This window comes from Pagrus pagrus (assembly GCF_965226575.1).
Source record: "Pagrus pagrus genome assembly, chromosome: 1".
In the NCBI taxonomy this organism is placed as follows: Eukaryota; Metazoa; Chordata; class Actinopteri; order Spariformes; family Sparidae; genus Pagrus; species Pagrus pagrus.
In genome coordinates this window covers 23,085,961-23,111,007 of record NC_140185.1, presented here as the reverse complement: position 1 = coordinate 23,111,007, position 25,047 = coordinate 23,085,961, and the positions used below count along the sequence as shown (strand labels likewise).

The following is a 25,047-nucleotide window of genomic DNA, read 5'->3' as shown; positions in this document are numbered from 1 at the left end:
TTGAGCATGGAGAGAGGAAATAGAATGGGCTGGACCAGCTGAGTGATAAAGGGGCTGTCTTTGCCTCCTCAGCCCCGTCTGAATACAAGCACAGTTCAGCAGAGGTTGGCTGCTGTAATCCTCTCAGTGTCTCCAGGAAGGCTCAGGTTAGTGACCTGCTGCTTTGTGATGTCTTGTAAGATTTTGAGAGAACACCTCACCTTTAATCCCCCACTGTTCAACTAACACATTAGCTCAACTGCTCCTGACCCAGCCCCTGCAATAAAGCCTTTTATCCAGCTCAATAAGGTCATTTGAAGTTAAGTATTGATTCCTTTTGGTGTCCAGAGAAAAAATGGATTTTTAAAGAGCTGTTAATTACGCTCGCACACTGCATTATATAGAGAACTTAATTTTGCAACGGCTGGATTTTTTTAAACCCTGAGTCGCAGGTCACAGTAAGTGCATTTCCATCGACCTGTTTTTATGCGCATTTTCAGTTTGCAAATAAAAAGACCTGAATTGAAATATCAGAAACTTGAAGAAAAGTTGAATGACAGCCGGAAGGTTTCAAGCTCGGCAGAGTTGGAAAAGTCGGCGTTTCAAAACAAAGTGTGACAAAGTGCAATGGGAACAGACTAAGTGAGTAAATCATGTCATACAGTACATAAAGAGTGTAACTTCTATTTCCCCTGAAACTTAAGCTTTACTGTAGAATTGAAAAATGCGGCAGATGAAAACGTCAAATTTGTGTCAATAGACTAGGAGACTGTAACCTTCCTCAAATTGATACGTCAGACAAACTTAAATTGATTCTCTGGAATTTGTGCCAAATCAAATTGGATTGAAAGTAGGTCAGTGAAACAAAATGACTTGGTGAATGAATCCTCAGATATTGCAGCTGATCAGATGTGTGCTCTGTAGTACTGTTTTGTGTATTAGTACTGATAAAGGTAACACAATTAGAGAGCTCTCTATTCACAAGAAATATGTACTCCTGCATTATTAAAGCAGTAAAGCACTATTACACCAAAAGACAGTGGCCTTCAGATCAAATAGAAACACATATTGCAAAGAACAAAAACCCTAAGATGTGCTTTCATGGTCATTAAATAGAGAAAATTTTCATGGCAAGTGTTGTTTTGTAATAAGTAAAAAATAAATATATTCACATAAAACAGAAAACTGCACTCTGTTTCTTTCCTCTATCCATCTTCTGTGAAACAATTCTCAAGCTTTATGAATGAACTGCTCTTAATTGTAGGCTTTCTAAGTCTCTGCCTTTCTTGTCTAAATGAGGACTGAATAGAGTCGTTTCCTGTAGCTATGGGAGGAACACCCTTGACCATGTTAAGCCAGGACTGAAAGAGCCTGTGAGAATTTTATGAGACATTAAAAAGACTGCTATGTGTAAATTAGATTATGCTGCAATTACCATTAAAGCCAGATTAAAATAACCATCATAATCACCTTTCACTGATTCATATAAGTGTCTAATAAGTTAAAAGTAAATTACTGTACTTACAAAATGTACGTGCTACAACAATGAAAATTAAATTGTACCTATGTGTACGTTACACCTCCTGGTTGTTACATGACAGGAACTGAATCAACATGTGATGCATAAATGCAGAGCCAATTAAATGATATATGGGCTTGAACTTTTCCGTTCTCGCCCACAGGCATTCGGATGGTGTGTGTGTGTGTGTGTGTGTGTGAGTTTGAGTGTGAGGAGGAGGGATTTCTATTGTGTCTCAGAGAATAGCTTTAGTGTTTGTGATCATTGTGGCGTCACGCATGGGACGCCTGGCCTTGAAGTCTTTCTTATGGACCCACACTTCCAGTCCGAGGGTCCAACAATACAGGAAGTTAAAGCACTTGTAATGAGCAGATGGTGGCCTGGAGTCAGATGTTATGACCAGAAGACATTTATCTTCTGACTTTCACAAGAGTTTTCCCTGCTGAAGGGGCCTGAGTGCTCGGTAGCTCTGACAGGAGAGGAAAGACTTGTAAACGGCTAAAAACAAAGATATTGGCGCTACACATCGGGAAACACCTGCAGGGTGTGGCCAGCTGCAGACATTTTTTATGTAGTTTTAATTGTTTAAGCTTACATTGTGACAGAGTGTGTTCCCAACATAGCAGTTGTGTGTGATTTATTCCTGTAAAATTATTCATCACATGAACCTTGTTGTCAGCATAATCTTTGACCTCCCAGACAGGGCTAACATGACGCTAAACTGATAGCATTATGTTTTTCCCTCCAAAAAGGGCACTGTCAGTTTTCTTTCAAGTCACAGGTTCTCCTTCACTTGGCAAGCGGTGGTTTCCCATTGATACAGCAAGTAAAAGGCTTCCTGCCCCTGCTATTCCCAAAACCTGGGACAAATGCCTTCATATTGTTGGTTTAGTCCATTGTGATGCTAATGTCTGCCTGAGACCCTTGAGTCATCTATCACGGATGACAGGAAAGCTGGGGCCATTGTGTTGGCCCACCACACTCACTCACACACAACCACGCACACACACACACACACACACACACACACACACACAGACACACACATCCTGGACTGTATTTACATAACTTTTAAAGTGGAAGGAACCAAATGGAAAGGTTTGTACCAACAGACCAAATCGAATGTTTGTTAAAATGTAGATATTGTAAAGCAGAAATGTAGAATATTATGTCTTTAACTTTGGGCTGCAATTAACTATTGTTTTCTTGATAACTTCATCATTTATCATAAATAATAGTGGAAAATGATCTATGACAAGTTTCAAGAGTTCAAGGTAACATTCCCAATTGCCTCTTTTGTCCAACCAACGATTCAAAACGCAAAAATAAACAAAATATGATAATAATATAGAAACCTCACGTTTGAAAAGCTTAAACCAGGAGATATTTGGTATTTGTCAAAATTGTTATCATTATATTTGCTAATAGTTGCCTACTTTAGAAATGAGCATTGTACAGAATGTAGTGATGTATAGCAGGGCTACACTTAATGCTTATAAAATGCTCATAAAACTGATTTCAGACACATTTTCTTAAAGCGACAGGTGATCCACTGATCAGCCAGTTGATTAATCAACTACATTGTTGATGATCTTTTTTTCTAAATAGTCTTTTAAGCATCTAAAACTATAATCTAACAAGAATGAATGATTTTGGTAATGTAAACTAAATGACATAAACAGATGTCACACTAAAGGCATGTTTCTATACTGCAATTTCTAGGTCATATATTTGACTTTTTGATCATCTCTGGTCTGCGTCAGTCACACTATGAATACTGTTTAATCATTTTATAACAAGTGTTGATTAGAAACTGAAGGAGTGATTGAAGGGTTAATGATAGATCTGTCCTTACAGTCTGGGCAGCGTCACATGTGTGCTCTCTGTTCTGTGAAGCTGCCCTCTCAAGCCCTGCAGAAAGAGTGGTAGAAGCCACACACATGTAGGCAATCTGCCGACTGATTCTTGGCCAGGCCCAGCGCCGTCTCATGGCAGAGTGCTGGGCCAGATGTGACTGTGGTTGTGCCTGCATTAGAAAAAAGTGCTGTTACAGGAAATGGATGCTTTTAAAAGAGGAAAAGAAAAAAGAAAAGACTGGAGCAGAGCAGTAAAATATTGTTCTTGCAGCTCAAAGGACATTACCAAATCAGTTAAATTGTTTAATATGCCATCACTTAAATTAGCCTCATTGTTTGTGTTACACAGGTGCATAAAGGCTTTGATAGTGAACTCAATGGCAAGCTTTTGTGTTTTACTTAGGATTTTGGCTGTTAATGTTATCTTGGAAATGTTTTAGAAAGATGAAAGAACAAGCCATCTGGGGAATGGAGTTGCCTTCTCTTTTTATTTTATTCTAAATCCTGTAAAACCTGTATTAATGCACAGATGAAATAGTTAAAGAAGCACCATGACCCTCTTCGGATTAAAACTCTGCTTCAGGACTGTCAACAAAGACCTTTTTAAGAAATAAGATTTTCTTAATTTGTGTCCGGTGGCTCTAAGATGGTCTGTATTATCTTCATTATTGATTTGAGCACATTTAAGAGGTTGAAAAGCCAAGAGGTGTTTCTGTGATATAAATCACTTAAATACAGCAAAGTTTGTTGCAATCCCTCAAACCTTTCAACATGATTTGAAAAATATCGTTTGTTGAGCTGTGTTACATCCCAGCTCGTTAGGGGAAAGGAAAGCGAAATAAAACCAAATGATTTTGGTCAAAGCAATGTTATTTTTTTGCCAGGAGCTTAGAAAAATGGTTCCAAACAAAAGCGAGCGAGGCAAAACTACAGAGGAAAGGGCTAATGTGTGCTTTTATTAAAACAAAAAACAAAAAAAACAGAGCTGCTGACTATCCCTATAATAAACCAAATATGAAAACAAAACCTCACTATCTAACCTAGCCAGAACAGACGACCCTAAATCATGTGTCTGAAACAGAAGATATCTAATATTGAAGTGTGTAGCGGTATCAGTTCTTAAAATTGAGCTTGGCCCAGTCCCAGGTAGTTATGCAAACGTGCCTCAGCACTAGCTCACACGCTAGATTAACGTTAATCAACACAACAGCGAGTTTACTACTACAAGACAGAACAGGATGACAAGAGGCACTCTGGTGAGCTGGCCAGGCAATAGTAGCTTCGATTTCCCCAAATTGCTGGGCATTTAAAACAAGACATTTGAATATATCTAATTAGGCTATGAGAAATCATGCCTGGCATTTTCAACCAACCAACTGGGTAACAAAATAATCTGTATCAATAATGGAAATATTTGTTAGTTGCAGTCCCTAAATACTTTGACAGGTTTTTTGTTGTTGTTGTTGTTAAAGCCTTGCTTAATATGCCGAGTATTCTCTAGAAAGAACATTGAACATTGATGACCAAATTAGCAACAATCAAAGTCAAAGTAAAAAACAACCTCCCCATATTATTTATTTAAGAGTTTAACACTTGTTTGATTCAAATAAATTCTGATTGGTGCACAAAAGTATGTGACATCACAGTTGTTCAACAGATGCCTGCTCCCATCAGAGAGAAAAGATCAGACGAAAACACAAATACAGATTTCTCTCTTGTGAAATAAATATAGGAGCATACTGCTGATAATAAGACACTGATTGTGAATCCGGGTTTTCGAAGCCTTGAAATATTTCAAGTGAAGCTACAATGGAGATTGATAACACAGCATATTTCAGCTGTGAAAGGTCAAGGTTTGATGTCAGTCTTGAAGGACTAAAGAGCAAAAACTACACTCACTGTTAAACTAATGTTCAAAAATCATACAGGGTGTAATCCATTGTAGGAATGTAAGCAGTTTCTTTACTGAGAGAAGCCTTAATAACCAGAACGCGATGCAAACCTGAACTATGTGGCATCTGGAATGATAGGCATTACTCTCACCATTACTTTATTGACAAACCTCATTCTCTTGTACATTTCTCTTCTGCTGTGAGGCTCCTAACATCAACAGGCTGATGGAAGCCATTGCTGTAAAGAGACAAAATGTAACATGAAGCCCCTTAGTTGCTCTGATAGCTCTTACAGTTGAACTTTCTAATGCTTGAACACACTGGTGTCAGAGTTTGAGGGTATAAATGCTTTTCAAAAATAACTACACTGAATACACCTTTATCAGAGCTGAGGATGATTGCACGCATTTTCGATGTGGTTTTCAGAGTAGCTAGTGAAGAAGGAGAGAATTCGAGGCTGCCCACAATTGTGAATCATAAGCTGTTGAAAGATGTAGCTAAGTAATTTACAACTGGTAGATATTGGCCATGTGTGGTAACCAGTCATAATGTATCAATGTGTACTGGCTAATGTAGCAGCTCGCCAAACCTACAATGCGTTATATGACTCAGTTATCAGATAGAAAGAGAGCCCAGATGTTTTTACATGAGGAATCTCAGCAACTATTTTCAAGTCATTTTTAAGCTAAAGTACCAACAATTCCCCAGTTCCTCTCAGTTGTGAGGTTTAGCTACTTTTCTTTGTTTTATGTGATAGTAAATTAAATATGAATGAGTCAGGGAATGAGATCTTCAAGCTTTAGGATGATTTACAGTCTTGACAGATGTTTTATGTCATGAAAAATGCAGAAAGACTAAAACATGAGTGAAGCCTAATATTTTAAGGATTTTAATCACTGGACAAGAATTCTAAGCCCTGAACCCTCATGCAAGACTGGCAATGTTATGCATAGAATTAAAAAATGACAGTTTATACCATAAAGCTATTGACTATCAGTAGTTGTTGCTTCAACTAAGCAGAGCAAGGACATCCTGTTTAATAACCAGTTTCATTACAGAGAGAACTAGGGTTAGCTACCTGGCTACATGGCGGGGGTGGACTGAAAAAGTAGAATTGGCACATTGCTCACGCCCATGGCCTCACCTCTAGTAACACGCAATAACATGTTTTTTTTATACAAAACACAACTGAAGGGAGATCACTGTGCACCCTTTGTCAGTCTCCCACTCTAGCTATCTGGAGTCCGGAGACACACCTGAAAATTGTGACTTATGTGCTTATTAGTGTTGTCACGATGACAAGCCGTTTGAAGACGTCATCTTGGTTATTTTTCGTTATTTTAAGACATGTCATTGACATGCATTGGTTTATCAAGAAAATCATCAGTTTTTCAATAGTTTTTTGTGAAATTCTGGGTGAAGGGTGGGTCGGGTTCAGATCAGGGGATGAGGTGTGGCTGTAGGTTGCAGAACAGAGGCTGAATATCATAAACAAGGAGACAGCCTCTGTACAAAAAGTTATTACTCCTAACTCCTTACTTCATATTTTGTAGTGGTTGTAGAGTTTAGTTCATTAAAAGTTGATTTAGTCACTGAATGTGTTCAGGGGGGTTATGGGAAGTTATTTCTGGGTGAGGGTGATCCATAGTGGACTTGGACAATGCTACACTCCATTGTTATTCACCACGGAGGGATCCTCTCCCAGGTCCATTGGAGAAAGAATGATGAGGGCCAAACTGGACTTCTGACTGAATGAGGAATCTACTTAGGGATGGTCTAGAGAAAGTTGAGCCACCATGTCTTTGTGGGGCTGCTGCTGGGGCGATCATACTTTTCAGATCCTCCAGAGTCATTGAGATTCAGGGGAGAGTTCACTCTGGCCAGGTGGAGGACTCCTCTGGCTGCTTAACAGCACAAATCTGCTCAGGGGTCACACCATAAATATTTAATCCATTTCATGCTGCTTTGAGTGACAGGAACACCCCATAAAGAGTTAATTTCCCCTGCCCTCTCCAGCCCTCGCTGCAACTGGGGGATTTTACTTAATAACTTATTTCAACATTCTGACTGACTGACTTGTGCAGTAGTGACTTTCATAACTAATATGAGAAAACATTTTAAAAAGCCACCAAGGCAAGAAGTAGACCATAAAATAACTCTTGAGGTAACTACTATAATTACTATTCAGGTTGTCCCAAAAAATATAATCTTTAAGCCATTATACAAAGTATAAAAATAGTAGTATAATCCCTCAGTGTCAGTTTAAGTGGAGAATAGTTGACAAAAACTACAGACAGTCTTATTTAGTTTTAGTCAATGAAAATGTTAATTACATCATGTCATTAATGCTCTTTTACATTTTTGGGTTTTGTACTATTTATGATTTGAAACATTTAATCTAACACACTGATAGTTTTAGTTTACTTAATGACTATATTTTGCATTGTAGACTAGACAAAAGAAAGGACTTTATTATTATGAATGTGACATTAAATACAAGTAATATTTTGCTGTGTTAAGCTGTCGCAAACTTTAATTAATGAATCTTTTATACTCATCACAGATGAATGTCAATCTCCCAGCTTTAATGAAATTTTTAAATCTCTCAGAACATTCAGAAGTGGCCTTTTTTTAACCTGTAAATGCAACAAATGAACTTTGATGTTATTGCTACTCTTGTTTCACTGTATTCTTTAATACATATATTTTGGAGAGACACTGGAACTTTTGCTGTTTTGGTCAAATATCACAGGCTTATATCTTGGTTCTATCAGATTCGACATCATTGCACAAAATGACCTCTTTATCACGTTACCTAACAATCTGTCTCTGCCTCAGTTTTAACTGATGATGTTTGTGGCTCCACTTGCACCTTCGCCTGCAGGTCCCCTTAGGGAAAATAATCTTGATTTCTGTTGTTTAGTTTTTGACGCTGAACTCGCCTGCTAACAAACAGCCAACAAATATATTGTAAGATGAGAAGTGAATTTGAAATGTCAGCAGTGTTGGTGACACATATTGGCAGTATTTTCATGAAGAAGTGTTCACAGCTGCTGTACGTGCTACTGATGCTGCAGAATCAAGGAGAAATCTTCACTGTCTGTGGAGTCGATAAAATGACACATGCAAAAAAAAAATCTGAATCTAAAATGTCTTGGCAACACAAAATGTGAAGACAAAGCAAAGTTAGTATTTCTAAAAGATAAAGTCAGCGTATCCTTCAACAAAGCTAACACTATAGTATTTAAAAAAACTCTGGCCTATATTATTTGTGGAAGACAATTTCTTTATTAGTTTGTGGAAACATTTATGAAGTCTAAACGGGAAAAGCAGAGTTGTTGAGTCTTGAATGTCACATTTTTGTCAGCGATTGTTGTTTTGCAGTGCAAACACAGGCAGGCTAGCCAGGAGCCATTGAGCTTTTTTATCCAGTCTGGTGTAAAGAATGAATTATTCAACAGTAAGCAAGCTTTCAGCTGGCCATTTGTGTGCTTTGATCTAGGAATCAGGAGTTTGTATGAATGCCTGTATTGTCATGTTATGTTTCCACAGTGTGTGTGTGTGAATTATTGAAAATAGTGCAGGCCCCCACTTCATCTGGTAAAGTTTGCACTGCAGGCGCGCTGGACAGGCACGCTGGAGTTGTAAATCCCCAGATGTTGTTTATTTGTCCTGCGAGGTCACGTGACTGGGTTCACTCAGGCTGGCCTCGCCTAAATGTTCAGCGTGAAAAGAGCTTCGAGGGCAACCTTGAACAAACTGCAGCTCCGCGTCAAAACCCACCCCTCCTCTGTCCGCTCAGCCGAACAACAGAATGTGTAGGTGTGGCACGCAGACAGGTGCTGCAGGTATCACGCATCTCATGTTGTTGTCGGTTTATATGCTGTGTTTTTATTTGAACTCACAGAGCTTTGATTGAAGCCTATAAAATGCTTTAACAGCCTGAAAATATTTTACATTCATTAACACATTCATTTGTAAACTTTTATTGCATCCATTGACCTTTAGCTTCAAAAAGAGACATTATGAAGGAAACATGTGGTAGTGCTGAAACAGCAGTCTATGAGTTGATTCATTGATTGAAGAAGAGCTCTTGATCATTCTTTGGTTTTATCTTTTCAGGTAAAATTGGCAAAAATTCATTAGCTCCAAATTGTCAAATGTAAATAATTCCTTGTTTTCTTCTCTGATGGATAATATCTAAATATCTTTGACTTTAGAGGGTTGCTGGGAAGACGCAAGACCCTCTTGAAGTCAGGATGGACTTTAAGAATTTGCCATTTTTTAATAGGCTTTCACTGACGTCTTTTCTTCCAACACACAAACAACAGGCAGATAGAAAAAAATCTATCAATGTTTTCTTGTGTCTGGATTAATGCAACATGTCTGCTCTTTCCTACCTTTTGAGATGGACTCTTGTGCTCTGTCACATTCTGTAAAAACAAGATGCCTTTTCTTTTCTTCTGATTACCTAAGATACGGCTCATTAGCACATGTGTGGTTGTAACGTTGTGGTCCCATTGTGTTGTAACAAAAGTAGAGCCTTTAATTGATAATGAAGGGAATGTAGAAAAATGTTTCATTATATTAAGGGATGGGTGCATTTCATACAGGGGGTAGCGCAGATCCATGGCATTGGTTACAGCTGGACACATAATTAGAGTGCCTCCTTACCTATAATTTGTGTAATAGTTTTGGTTGGCGGCATGTTATTACCATATGAAAAGGCGAAGCAGGGGTCATGTGCATTGCTAGAGCAATTAGAGCAGAGCTGAGGGCAGAAGAATGTTTGGGGCCGTTGTTAATTGGAAATCTCTACAAAGCTATGCTTTAATTATAATTTAGTCAGAGCTGCACTGTTTTAAACCCAATATATTCAGTTGCCATTATTTTCTGTAATAGTATGAACAGCTAGGTCTGTTTCCTTTCAAAGCGTCGGGCTTTGAAGAGAATTAGATTGAATTAGATTAATTTGAAAGGCTGTGCTGCTGTGAGGTTTTTTTTTTTTTCATGCTAATGTAACATGGTGTTCTCACAGAGGAACTGGATCTGGTTTGTTTAGGAGACGTAAAACCTTCTGATTTGCATGCACTTGAAATATGATTATGGACTTAAAGCTTTGTGTATGATTCCATAACTATTTCCTGCAAAACCTAGTGAATGAACCCGTGATGGCTACTTAGAAAGGTTTTATTTATCACGTGTGAAGCCACACATCAGCTTTGCATATCCAATGTTCACAATTCATATTTTCAGAGGTTCAGAAGTGTTTATTGACTTGTGGATCAAGAAAATAAAAAAACTAACTAACTCAATTATTGTTTATTTGTTGTTTATTGACTTAAGCACATAATCTGTAATTCACTTTTTCTGCAGTTTAACAGGATTAATGAATTACAAGACACGGTTCACTTTCAGTCAAATTTTCAATAGAAAGACTTGATTAACACTAAAACCATGAGCAACCAAAGTCTACATAACATCCTACAGCTAAGTGTTCAGACTGAAGAATCATAGACACATTTATACTCTCAGTAACACACACACACACACACACACACACACACACACACACACACACACACACACACACATGGCTATGAACCTGACACCATGATGTGGTATTCACAATGTTTTCTAGAAATTCCCTCTCCTCATTTTATATTCTGAGTTCATCCGAAATGGCTTTTCTTGTCAGTATTTTAAAACACGTTGCATTTTCCTCTTCTCGCAGGTCGAAATGAGCTGATAGCCAGATACATCAAGCTTCGCACTGGGAAGACGAGGACACGGAAGCAGGTAAGACGAGAGAGGAAATGTCTCTGTTGCATGAGCGTCAGAGAGCTGTCAAATCTAAATGTGTGCAGAGTGTTCCCTTTGTTTCTGTAGGAGAAACAAATCTAGACAGTGAATAACACAATGCTTAGCTGTCCAGGAAGACTTCTGAGGCTGAGATGGCCCCCGTCTCTGCTGTGGTACATGAGCATGACATTCAAAAAAACTGTCACTCATACCACCAGTAATTTGTACAGGAAATTGATTCTTTTACATACAAGATGTCAAACTTTAACTCAAAATGAAGCCTTTCATTTTCTACAATAAAGCCGTTACGTAAAGTAGCCTTATTGAAAATTCTATGAAATTATTAATTTGAAAAGAGAGCGTCCACTGTAGTATTCCTCCTCATGACTAAACCATGGAGGTCGTGCACTTGGCCGGAGGAGAAGCCTTTATTAATATGAATGTGGAAGCCTTAATAGATTGGTATCACCTCTGATCAAAGAGCATATTAAAGAGCGCAGTCATCGTTGCAGAGTGCATCCTGTCTTCTACCACACACTGTGCACTGCAGGCAAACAACTCTCACCACAGAGTTGAACTCAGATTCCTGAATCAAATCGTTCTTGTTATACAATGTAAATGCAATATAAATAAAAAAATATAGAATACAGGGCTCTTAGTCTTTCTCGTGTGTGTAGCACATAAAATAAGATAAGATAAAGCTTTGTTAATCCTGAGGGAAATTCTTGTGCCTGAGGTTGCTCAGAAATTACAATAAAATAAGAATAAAAACAGTAGAGAATAAGTGTAACACCAGTGCCTGATGAAATACACAATATACAATACGAGTAAGATACATTTAGTAAAATAAGTAGACTAAAATTAAATAGAAAAGTAATATTGTACATGAAGTTTTAAAAATAAATCAAAGGACTGAGTTGATTCTTGTTTTCATGTGACCTGATGCTGAGCAGCTCTGATGGTGCTTCACTCACCCACTGACTGATCTCCCATCTGAACAGGAAATTCCCTGTATGACCACTGACTTGAGTGACAGTGATAAACAAGCCAGTGTCTACAGTGACGTTCGATCACCGTGTGTGTGTGTGTGTGTGTGTGTGTGTGTGTGTGTGTGTGTGTGTGTGTGTGTGTGTGTGTGTGTGTGAGAGAATTGATCAGTCTGGAGCAGGAAGGCTGTGTTGTTTCTCTGTGACTCTTCTACTCGACACAGAATCAGACAGAGAGAAGACAGAGTTGTTTACTCACAGCTACACCAAAAAACACAGCTATATTTATCATTTGTTTAAATGTGTAATGTGTGTGTAATTGCTGTTATTTATCTAAGGGCTTCAACTAACAAGTATTTTCAATGGAGCTGAAAATTGGTCAGTTATTTAAAGAAAATTTGTCAAAGATTCTTTAGTTTCAGCTTCTTAAAGGCTATTTTTACTGGTTTTCTTAGTCTTTTGTTCTGACAGTTATAGTCTAAGCAATCAACAGTAAACATCATCAGTTTAATTGAAAATTAAAATAATTGTTAGTGGCAGCCCTGATTTTGATAATGGGTAAATCTGCCGATTCTTTTCTTGTTTTTGTTATTTTCTATAAAAAATGTCAGAAAATAGTGAAAAGTGTTCAGTGAAATTCCCAAGAGCCCAAACTGATTTAAATGTTTTGGCCGCTTGCCTTAAAACCCAAAAATCAACACGTTGGAGAACCAGGAACCAGACAGTGTTTGTAACTTTTGCTTGAAAAATTATGGAAATGATTATTCAAGTAGGTCCTGGTTCATTTTCCGCTGATCAATGAATAATTGTTTCATTCTTAGTCAATGTTTCAACTTTATGAGCATAAAGACATGTTGATAATGTAAATATTTGCCCTCAGAGGAAACCCTTGATGATGCCCTTTCTGTTAGATCACCCCAATTCTGCCAGAAAATTCACCTTGGGTGTGATTTGTGTGAAAATTGTTGGAGAAGAATGTAGATCCGGCCCTCATACCTTTCATCAATGCACATTACTTCTCTTTCAAACTGCTCCTTGCACTGCTGCACATGTGAGAATATTAAAAATGTTGAACTGTGTAAACTTGGCCGGTGAAATGCCTCGCCCCTGCTCCCGTAAGAATACAAGACTAGCCAATTGTCATTCAGCACACAGCAGATCACATCTGGGTGCTCTTAATGTGTGCTAAAGGGGCCTGCATCCTCCTTAATCAGTTCACTTAAGTGACGACAACACACAGCATAACGCTTTATTGGCTGTTAGCTTGGTGTGTGGTTTGGAGATGCTCCTGTTACGCACATTATCTCCTTCAAGTGTTTTTTTTTAAACAAAGAAATGTATAATCCACTTTGTACTTTTTTTGTTTTTTCTTGTTTTTTATTTTCCATTTCTCTCTTTTTTTAATGGAGGTGTCTAGTCACATACAGGTCTTAGCAAGAAAGAAAGTTCGAGAAATCCAAGCTGCCATTAAGGTACGTCTGGCTTTGCCCAGTTGCAGGGGGCTTTTCATTGCCATGGTTACAGGCTCTTCCTTTGTTTTCCTCCCCTCCCCTACCCTGCAGGTGTCTAGTCACATTCAGGTTCTTGCCAGAAGGAAATCTCGTGAGTTTCATTCCAAGCTAAAGGTATGCGCTTTTCTGCTTTTGGGCTTGTTGGTTGCTGTGCGTCTTAACTTCCTGTTTCCCGTGGTGACACTGTGAATGCCTGGTGCTCTGATTACCCCTAACCCCAAATCCTCTGCTGACTGAAGTCTGTTCACATCGTCTAACCCCCCCTCATCCGTCTCAGTCCATCTCTCCCCGGCTCCCAGACATGCTGTCACTGTCCTGTTTACTTTCATCTTAATTTTTTCACTTTTCACAACGGGGCCTTTGCTTTGAGAGCGGCTGATCATCATTTCCATGACTAAAAATAGTGAAGACATCCTGTTTTTTATTTCTATTAATAAAAATAATTCAATTGATTAATATCAAGCACACCAAATGAATTGATGCTACTAGAAGTTTGTTTTAATTATACAATAACCTGACAGATACTAGATTTTTAAGGGTAATTCCAATAGTATCAAAAAATATTCTAAATATATATTGTCCAATAAGATTAAAAACGTGTTGGTAAGCATCCCTTAAATGAGTATTTTAAATAATTGTGGCAAAGATACAGTTTGTGCTGGGCCAAATGTTAACATGCTCACAGTAAAAATGCTTGAAAGTTTACCATGTTGACAATTTAGTTTAGTTAATGCTAATATTAGCTAACTAGCACTAAACACAGAGTACAGCTGAGGCTGATGGGAATGCCATTAGTTAACAGATATTAAAAGTATTGGATAAATTGACCTGATGATGGCGCTGGATGAAAAGTCAGGGATCACCAATGATGATGAGTGTGAAACAGATTTCTTTACCAATTATCCAATAATAGATATTAGATAGATATAGATATTTCACTCAAAACCAAAAAGTAAACCTGATATTGGAGAATAGTCAACAGAGGAAAGGTCAGCTGGATCTCTCAAGTCAGTTGGATTCATCCACTGGGGACCAGCAAATTTCATAGCAATCTATATAAAATTTGTTGAGATACTTCAGTCAAAACTAGTGTTGTTCAGATCCAGATAGCAGTATTGGAAATGGAAAGGCTGCGTCCTGCGATGTGTTAAACTCAGGTATCAGAATCAGTTTCAGAAGGGGAAACGTCATGAAACATCTCCAATTGAAACCAAAGTGGTGACAAATTGATGGACTGACCATTATTAATAAATAATGTCCAAAATATTTTCAGAAATGTAACTTACTGAACAACTTATATGCCAACACCAGTCATAATTAGCTAACACTGGTCAACAAAAGCAGCCCAGGATCTTCACTGGTCAGTCTTTAATTTGTATTATTAAATCAAAATCAAAGTGTGTAGCTGTTGGGAAGCATGCTGCCATTGGCTGTTGGTGAGTGGCTGAGAGCTGACGGTCCGAGGAAATCGGTGTGATGGCGGCTGGCTGTTTTCTGAACTGCCCTCTCTGCTTTCTTGTTCTCCCTTCAATCTGTTGTTAACTCCAGACTCTCACAATGCCGTGGCTGCCAGCCGCTTTCCTTCCCACAGTTCGGATGTCGTCATTTCAGAGCGTTCTTGTCAGTTATTTCAGCAATAGTGAAATCTGTTAAAATGACTGACGAAAGCTTTTCAGAATGGCGGATTAAAATGGGAGAAAAGTATTGTGAAAGAAGTAATCTTGTATAATATTGACCTGTAATTTAAGGTATTTTATGAGGTAATGCTTGTATATCAAAGGACGCTCTGTCCATGTGTCATTTTCTTCCATTCTCGGGGAGCAGACTATACGTTTTGACTTCTACACTCCTGTTCCACTCCCAGTATTCAACATGAATTAATGACTCCTCATTAATCGGTGTGTGTATGTGTGTCTATGTTGAGAAACAGAAAGAGTCAGATAAGCAGCTAACCACATGAATGCCTGGTCTTTCAAGGGCGCAGGCGGCTGTCTGAAGAAAAACAGACAGCTTTTGTATGAATCTCTGTCTTTTCTCATTTAAAGCAAATTAGAGTTCAGGGGCAAAAAAAAAAAAAGAAATAAATACAAGTGTGCCCTTCATTTAAGGGGGCATCAATGAAAACCTGCTGTTTCTTGTCCTGTCTATGGCATTTCAGTGAAACAACAGTCATTATGTTACCGCTCTGTTGTTTTGTCTCAAGTGGAGACTACTGATCAGATTGCGAAAATTATAGAGAGCAAGACACCCCAGAGACAACGGATAATTTGTAAATACAAATTTCATAATCCTTTGTTATTGAGTATTCATTACACATATGTGTTGGATTGTTCTGTGTGAAGAAAGCTTGATATTCCAGATTAAAATACTCTGTTTATTTTATTGATGTTTGGAGCTGAACCACTGACACCTTTTAATTAATCGCTCAGACTTTTGACGGTTTGAAAATGTTGAATTAATCAAAATAGACAAATGTACAATAAAACCATGTTTGTTTGCATTTAGGTTACAAGTATGGTGAGTATTTATTTTCTGTTTGTGTTGTCTGCTTTTATTAGGGGCTGCTAGTTTTGCATTTGCGCTCCTGCCATAGTGACACAATAGTTGCTGTTGTCCCAGTTTATCGGTGTGTCTTTGTGTCATCATACTGTAGCTTGACTCCACCAGTGTCTGTTGCCAGCATGCGTACCTTTAACTTCTGCCATCAGCGAGTTTGCATGGGTTTGCTGGTGTGTATGGGTTGTCAAACTTTGTTCATGCGCATTAACAAACTGCAGCATACAATGTGTAGTGCACTTCTGCAGGCGTTTGTGTTACTATTCCATTAATTGAGCATGGCCTTTTACAATTAATGTAGCGACATCCTGACTGTGTACAAACTTCTTGTCCAAAGTCTAAAGAAAAGGAACGAACTGGAGCTGCGAAAGACTCTTAACTAAATGGGATTTATGTCCTTCAGTTTTACTTGAGAAATTCTTCACAATGTTTAGATGTGTTTTGACATGAAGTCAAATGCAGCCTTGATAGAAGTGCTGCTGAATGAGTTTTCCCCCTCAGTATTTTAGTGGTAGATTAGTCAACAAGCAAACTTTCATTTAAGTGCATACCTCTGCCAACCATTATATATTGGAATTCAGTTGGCATTGTTTGACACATTCCTTTAAAAAAAAAAAAAGCTTACACGTAAATAGCAACGTAAATGCATCTTCTATTAACGTGCTCGCTGTTCACCGTTGTGAGAGAGGTCAGTGGTGCTTTCACTGTGTTGTTTGGAGTCTGGTTGTTGCTACCCCTGCAACATGCCCCACCTCCCCCCTTCTGTGTGAGTGCTAAGCCTTTTGTGACTGCTGTTAAAGGACCAAGCAGTGAAGGACAAAGCCCTCCAGAGCATGGCCTCCATGTCCTCGGCTCAGATCGTCTCTGCCACGGCTATTCACAACAAGCTCGGACTGCCAGGCATCCCGCGCCCAGCCTTCCCTGGAGCAGGGGTAAGAGCCTCGTCGGCACCCCACTATTGATCCATCCTGTCCAGCTTCACCCGGTGCAGCCATGGGGCCAAGCACGCCGACACCCGGGCCAAATCACATTACACGCCACAGCTTTGCACAACTGCCCCTATCAGATAAGCACATGATCAAAAGGAGTGGTAGTCAAGATAACTACATCCGCTGAACATGGATGAGACATTTTGATCTTTTTACTAACAGCTGCTCACAAATGGATGTTCTTTGTTGTCTATTTATACATCTAGTTATGGCAGGGTATGATATCGGCTGGTCAGCCAGGATCCTCACAAGAGTAAGTATCATTCTTTGGAGTCCAAAAAGGACAATTTAAGCTCTTTTCAAACAGTAAATTCTATATGTTTTCTGCTATAGAAATGTTTTTTCTAATTGAGTGTGTCATTTTCTGTTCCAGTATTAAGCCTTTCACCCAACAAGCCTATCCCATCCAGCCAGCAGTCACAACAGCCATTTCAAGTGAGAATTTACCCGATTTAAAAATATTTCAAGAATTAAAAAATGACTCCATGTACATCAAACTTTCCACAATTGTCAACTGAATCAGAAATACTTGAAATGCAACTTGTTTTCACACCTCCACCCAACATCATCTGTCGTAAAATAGTAATATGTACCAACTCTTTACTGTATTCAGACTCTTCAGTTGTGAAATCTAACCCTTTAATCTTACTGTGAGAATTGGCAGGTTATCTTACTGTAAAACAAATACGTTGAAAGAGAAAGGCACAACAATAAAACCAGGTTTTGATACTTTGAACCCACCTACATGTACGCCAGAGCGTCTTATCTACAGTGTAGCTTCATGAAGGAGGAGGGAAAGTACAGTTTGAGAATCTGGTTTGAAACTAAAATCAATTTCAGTAACAGCAGATTTTAATAAGTGATGGTGACTTTTTTTGAAGCAGCTAAGGTTTTTTTTGGGCTGATTAAGCCCTTCTTGCTCAAATTTTTATAACATGTAATCAATTAAACTGCAGATAATGCTGTGATGTAACGAATCTAGCCATAAGGATTGTATTTTTCCCTGAGAACTTACTCGTAAACATTAGATGGAAAAATAAGAAAACATCTAATTCACAAGATTTGCAAGTTTGATTTATTCTTTCTCGAGCCCGACCAAAATATTGGTGGGCAGATATTATCAGCTGATATTGGCCTGAGGGTAAATAATTATTAATAAATTCCCAGTGAAGTTTAGTGTCTCCCTGCACTGATGTCATTTTAGACAAAAAAGTTTATTGTTAAACTTTACACTATCCTTCCTCTGTGAGATATCTTTGTCACAAGGGTTCGATAACCACATTTGAGGGATCAGTGTAAAAAATGTGTGTATTGGCCGATATATTGATACAGGAATGTTTTACTTCCTTATACCGGTATCGGCCCCCAAAAATTGAGTATCGCCCGGGCTCTAATTCTTACTCATATAAAGTTTTTTGTGATTTAGGACTGATGATAAATTAAACAGGCACTTCTGTGTTAAGTAAAAATAGAAACATTTTGTTTGAAACTAAAACATCTGTTGGCAGGTGATATCACAAGGCTGTTCTTTGTTATTAGACTGGAAAATAAATGTGTTGAAATGGGATGAAAACGCTGAATTTTTCTTATAAATTAGTATTTTTTCTTAGTTTCAGCTGCGTTTGTTTTTTTCTCACCTAGACGTTGACTACCAGTGTATTTAATTATTACTTACAAACATTTTGGAAATAAGAAAATATCCAAGAATCATCATTGATGTGAAAATAAACAAACAGTAACAGTTTATTTGTTAAAATGAAAATATATCCATGATGTGCAGTAAAACAGCAAAGACAGGATGCATCTTTTTATCATTGTGGGGTTCCTGCAGGTTACGAGCCCACAGCAGCTCCAGCTCCCACCGCACCAGCATGGCAGGGCCGCTCCATCGGTACATCCAAACTCCGACTGGTGGAGTTCTCCGCCTTCTTAGAGCAACAGAGAGACCCAGACTCAGTGAGTAGAGCATTGTACTAAAGCATGAAATATCACTATCTCACGGTGTTCATTGCCACCTCTTATCACCCGCTCCTTCCCTCTATGAATACACTGGGACATTTTCCCAGGCAGAGAGTCAGCTGAGATGAGGCCAAAACAAGCTGAGAGGCCTGCAGGGAAACACAGCACGAAAACCTGCAGAAATAATGATGGATTGTATATTAATCAGTTTCTTAAAAGGCAAGCCAAAACTGTTTTTACGCTGCTCAGTGCGACCATCCACAGACTCACTAGTGTGAGTCGACTAATCAGCAGCTTCAAGTCTGTCTCTCACATTTAATGTTTGCTTCAGCAGATTTTTTTGAATGTAAGTCCAAATTTTCTTGTGCACTTTTCTTTTAGTTTTAATACAGCATGACAACAGCCATTAATCTTACATTCATCTTATTGCTTGATATTGTTGCGTTTGCCCTGAAGGCGCCATGCTGGAGCGGCTGCTCTGTGAGCTTTTAAACTGAAGTGCAGCTCCACATGACAGGGTTTCATTCAGTCACGACCAGGGCTACAGACCCTGAGACGTTATTCTCTGATTTGCCGCTTCTCTTTCTGATTTTTCACTCTGCATCATGGGTTTTAGGTTTAACACCACAACAGTTTATATTCAAATTTGTAAAAGCAAATCCTAATAATCTTGATTAAAAAAAAAAAGCAAACCTAAATGTTTTATAAAGCAAAGCACTCACCTTTCATTCCATATTGTCAATTTAGGTTGATTGTAGTTGCCTTTGATGCAGGAATATTGCCTTTCATGTAGCTTTTGAGTGCATGAATTCTTTCATCATATGGTTTTGCCTAATTTAATACTTGAGATATATCTATCTCGGACCGCATTTGTGGTTTCACAGCTTTTTTTTTTTTGCTTATAATGAAGTCACAGCTGAAGCTTATAGACATTGTGTGAAGCACTCCCAGCTTGGTCTAATACAAATGAGGGTTTGTTTCTGTTTGTTTCTCGCTTTAGTGGAGCAGAATGATATTACCAAATTTGTACATCATAAAATAAAAAGATGCCTAAAATCCTGCAGACAGCCAGATAAAAAGCAATGTTGCGTAGGGTTATTTCTCATCATCACAGTGTATTGTTGCCAGTCTAATTCTAGCGCTCACTTTATGGTGGTTATTTGTCAGAATTGGTTTCTTTTATTCTACTAAACCTTTCTGTGTTGATGTGTTGATGTTACACTGTTATAGATCATTTTTATCATTTGTCATTTTATGAGGCTCTCTGTGTTTGTGTTGTTTTCCAAATCAAAACGATACAACCTGAAATACAACACCATATTATAAAGTATGTTTCTAACACAATTTGTCTACTTTTTTCCAGTACAACAAGCATCTATTTGTACATATCGGACAGACAAATCATTCCTACAGTGACGCCCTGCTGGAGTCGGTGGACATCCGTCAGATTTATGACAAATTCCCAGAAAAGAAAGGAGGGCTGAAGGAGCTTTATGGAAAAGGTCCGCAGAATTCCTTCTTCCTTATAAAATTCTGGGTGAGTATAATTTTTCAGCCACAGAGTTACAACTGGATTATATTTTACACACATCAGCCTTACATCATTGTGACCTGGTGCACACTGTGAGCCGTGTTCAGTCTGTCCAGGTTCGTCTTCAGTGATTGGGTGTAATCAGTCTACACAGAGAAGATTGCTCTCTTAATGTTTGCAGAATGCACTCTCCCGTATTTGGACTTGCATAGCAGGAGAGCTTTTGATCAAAGCACTCACTAATTCAATGTAATATCTCCAAACAATGGAGTGACCTGGTTGCACTCCTAATGGCTGTTTAAACATTGCATGTATTTCCTCCTGATGCAAAATGCTAACTAGCGGCAGCCAACAAAGTAGGAATTTGAGGGGACTTGGTCCAAGTGCATATGGTCCTTTTGAAGTGACCGGCCAATCTAAATTTCAAATGAAAGACAGAATCTGCACAATAATGAATGTATAACTGCGTTGCTTAATGAAGGAGGAGAATGTTGTAGGAGGATGTCTCCTCTTTTTGTATCCGTAATGAACAGGATGTTGAGGGCATAGAAAGGCTGCCCTCCAGGAGCAGACCCGCTCAACCTTGTAAATCAGTCTTTTAACATAACTTCATTGAATCCTCTTTAGAATCTTCTCTCTAATATGGACACATTAACATGCGTATTCACATGTGCCCCAGTTCTTCTCTTTTGATGTGCCATGTACATGTTTAATCTCGACAGCTCTTGATCAGACAGTGACAAAGAAATTCTTAATGCAGAGTTCGATTTAACATTTTTAGCTGCCACGTTAAATCCAAAATTCTGACTTCCTCTGTAAGGCCAAGTACAGATGACTGTCTCAGTTTTATACTAAATACTAACCATACATAATATGTACTATATACTATTTTAATAGTGTGTCATTTTCCAGTGAATATTCAAGAAATCAACAACTGTTTCTGTGCTGTGATCATGTGAAAGAGTTTGTCCGAAGTTTCCACAATGTCACCTTTTTGGTTCCCTGCCCCTTCTCTCATAGCTTCAACTCTAAAATACCACCCTTCTTTACATGTTCAGCACTAGGGCTGCACAGTTAATCCAAACTTAATTGAATTCGGAAAGAAAGGCCCAAGTGTCGTATCCAACTCACAGAAGCTACGTTTTCTTGTTATAATTTAAAATGTGTGACAAAACCAGCACTATAATGAAGCACTGTAGTAGTGCAGCAGAGATGTCCTGGCCTACGAATCTTGTTCTCCAGATGAAAACTTGTTAGTTACAGGCCCCAACAAATGTCCCATCATCAGGATTTTATTAGTTTTGTCAGCAAAAATAAAAATTGTGATGTAAAAGTCACTGATTGTGAATCATATCACAATCATAATATCTGTCAGAATAATCGCAGTAATCATTTTTGACCATATAGTGCAGCTCAATTCAGCGCCACCATACAGGTAGTGTCATAATGTAGCATTTAGCTGCTGAAGAGGGAGATATTTCCTTCAGTGTTTGGGAGAGACCAAGGTAGAGCTAAAAGAGAGTAAATCATCAGACACATGATGCCGAATGAATGATAATGTTGCTCTGTAACTGCTGGATGTGTAAATAAACAATTGTTTCCATAACACCTAAAAAGGTGATAATATGTCAATGTTGTGTTCACAACTTGTTTCTGCTGCCCCCAAGTGGCCAAAACAAATGAGTTCTTACAGATTTGATTCAATTATTTCAGCTGTGAGCAACAACTACATTTTCTTTGTACATTGCATTGTGGGGAATAGTGTGCATCAACAGCAGATAAAAAAATCAGAGGGTTTAATATACTCTATTGACACTTTATGATTAAAATCTGTTGAGAATCAGTATCTAGTAAAAAGCTGATGTTTTATTGCAGATATGTCGAAACGAGGTTAGAGATAATTTAGAAACACGGTCCCTGTGACAGAGAGCACTGACTGAATGTTTTTTAATCTCCTGCTGATGGATTTCTGTCATAGTTCCTGAAAAACATTAATCTAAGGGATCAATATCAAAATTGTTTGCTCTCTTTTTGAGCTGACAACCGAGATTTGACTTTGATTTTCTTTGCATGTTGAGTACATATGCAAAATAATTTCACGTAATAGCAACAAGTCCAGTCAGTTGGATTAAATGGCATCTAGTAGTGAGTTTGCAGATAACTATGCTGTGTTTCCTTACCACCACAGTTAGATCAAATAAACTGAACACACACACATACAAAGGAGCATAAGACCTAGTACACAGAAGCAGCCCATTAATCACGATCAAGTGACCAAATATAAACCAAATTTTATTGCTGCAACCACTTCACACCAAAACTGTCTGTCAGTAAAAACCAACAGGGATAGATGTGGAACAAATACCACAAATTACCCTCTGCCACCACTGTTACAAAACAATTTCAGTGGAAACACTGTTGTATATAAATTATTCCATTTCTGCCTCTTAATCCTACACAATGGACCTTCAGTGGAATTGTTATTACTTACATTAATGTCGTCAGAAAGGTTTCTGTACCTAAACATAATTATTCAGTTAGTTTAGATTTAGTTTTGTCTCACCACTTCTCCTTTACACCTGTCTGTATGCAGATGTGCAAATCTTACTTTTCTTGTATGAAATGGCAGAAAATCTTTGTAAAGACGAATATTTTATTTCATCATTTTAATAAATTGTATTTACCTCCTTTTACTGTGGCTGTGTGTCTAGTTTGTTCCCTTAACAAGAATATTAATAACCACTGAATGCTCTCTTCTTTCCTCTGGGTCACAGGCTGACTTAAACTGCAACGTTCAGGATGATACTGGGTCTTTCTACGGAGTCACTAGTCAGTACGAGAGCTCAGAGAACATGACCATCACGTGTTCGACAAAGGTCTGCTCCTTTGGCAAGCAGGTGGTCGAGAAAGTTGAGGTAAGCACTCTTTCCATACTGTGACTCAGAAGTCATTGATATGTGCTGCCTTAAATAAAGTATTTTCTCTTTCCCCTCAGACTGAATATGCACGGTTTGAGAATGGACGCTTTGTCTACAGGATAAGCCGGTCTCCCATGTGTGAATACATGATCAACTTCATCCATAAGCTAAAACATCTGCCAGAGAAATATATGATGAACAGCGTGTTGGAGAACTTCACTATCTTATTGGTAATCACATCATTGACCTGAGTGGGCGAGATACCTCTCCAGGACTCTCATTCTTCTTCTTCTTTTTGCTGTCAGGGTGTGTTGGTGGCTCCAGCTGGCTTAATAAAAAAAAAAAGAGGGTGTGGGGGGTTGCGATGACTTCCTCTCGCTGGTCCTACATTGCTCTCATTCCACAGGGGATGAAACACAGTGTGAGGAGCCTCATTATCTGCAGGGGAAAAGGGAGGATAAGAGGGGGCAGGAACCCCTGTTATTAACCATCACATGGGGTCTTAAAGGGTCATTCACCGCTACAGAGACAGCAAAAATTAAATAAAAAGACAGACTTATATGTGGGGGGTTGTGCTTGCAAAGTAGCAGACAGGGCTCAAAAGAATCTTAAGGCTAAGATCATCATAAATCCATCCAACGAATATTTTTAAGATTAAGTGTTTCCTAAAAGCATCGTGATATAAGATGCTTTTAGAGATTATTGTAGATCAATGAGTACCTACTTCCTCTTCGTAGAAGATTAAGAAGGTCTTAAGAAGCTCTAAAATCTGCCGCAGGAACTGAAAATAATGAATTTCAGCCAAGTTTTGTTTTTGGTAATGGACTTTGTCTCTATACTTGTAGTTTTATGACTGTTGATCCTCTCTGTTCAGTGGTAATTGATGTAAAATAACGAGAGAAAAATAATTTTCACTTCACCTAGAGGATAATGATCATGATGACAGCACTGCTTTGTCTTAAAGTAAAATAAAATCTACCTGCTTTGTTAAAACATCTTGAGTGCTCTCATCGCTCATACAGAAACAGTGAGGTGCATGTTCGTTAATTTTATAACATCAACGCTGCAGTGGTAGAAAGAGTACAGTTACATTACTGAAATATTACTCAATTACATGTAAAACTACTGGTATTAAAATGATACTTAAGTAAAAGTACAAAATATTTTAGAGTATTAGTTATTTTTTAACATTGATGTTTAATGCAGTATAAATGGCTCCTCTTCTGCTCAGTGCTCATGGTCACCTCTCCAAAGCTGCTGCACAGTTTAGTGTTTTTGTCTGTATGTCAGGTTTTCATTGGCCTGTTTGTGGTCAGGTGGCCTTATTGTCTACAAAAATGCAGATGAAAGGTTTAGACGGGAATTCAAATTGTACTCAATTAGGATTTTAAAAGTAATCAAATAGATTACATGATGTACTGTACACTTAAGTATGAATAAAATTACAGACTTGAAAAAAGTACCGCCAAAAAGACTTAATTACAGTAATCTGAGCAGCTGTAATTAGTTACTTCCACCCCTGCAGAGCTGGTTAGTTTGAGGTTTCAGG

The 25,047-nt window shown here is 38.3% G+C and overlaps 1 protein-coding gene across 5 annotated transcripts in view; it reads left to right on the top strand.

The window, feature by feature from the left end:
* tead1b (TEA domain family member 1b) overlaps nt 1–25,047 on the top strand; it is a 52,416-nt gene that overhangs the window by 23,114 nt on the left and 4,255 nt on the right. The window contains exons 4-13 of one of the 5 annotated variants that reach the window (XM_084348778.1): nt 10,981–11,045; nt 13,597–13,659; nt 16,051–16,062; nt 16,902–17,033; nt 17,297–17,343; nt 17,464–17,525; nt 18,922–19,046; nt 20,413–20,586; nt 23,355–23,495; nt 23,576–23,728. In XM_084348778.1, the coding sequence (XP_084204904.1) occupies nt 10,981–11,045; nt 13,597–13,659; nt 16,051–16,062; nt 16,902–17,033; nt 17,297–17,343; nt 17,464–17,525; nt 18,922–19,046; nt 20,413–20,586; nt 23,355–23,495; nt 23,576–23,728 (974 nt within the window). Of the gene's footprint in view, nt 1–10,980; nt 11,046–13,443; nt 13,660–16,050; nt 16,063–16,901; nt 17,034–17,296; nt 17,344–17,463; nt 17,526–18,921; nt 19,047–20,412; nt 20,587–23,354; nt 23,496–23,575; nt 23,729–25,047 lie in introns of all 5 variants that reach the window. The other 4 variants (XM_084348777.1, XM_084348779.1, XM_084348780.1 and 1 more) reach the window with 4 other exon arrangements.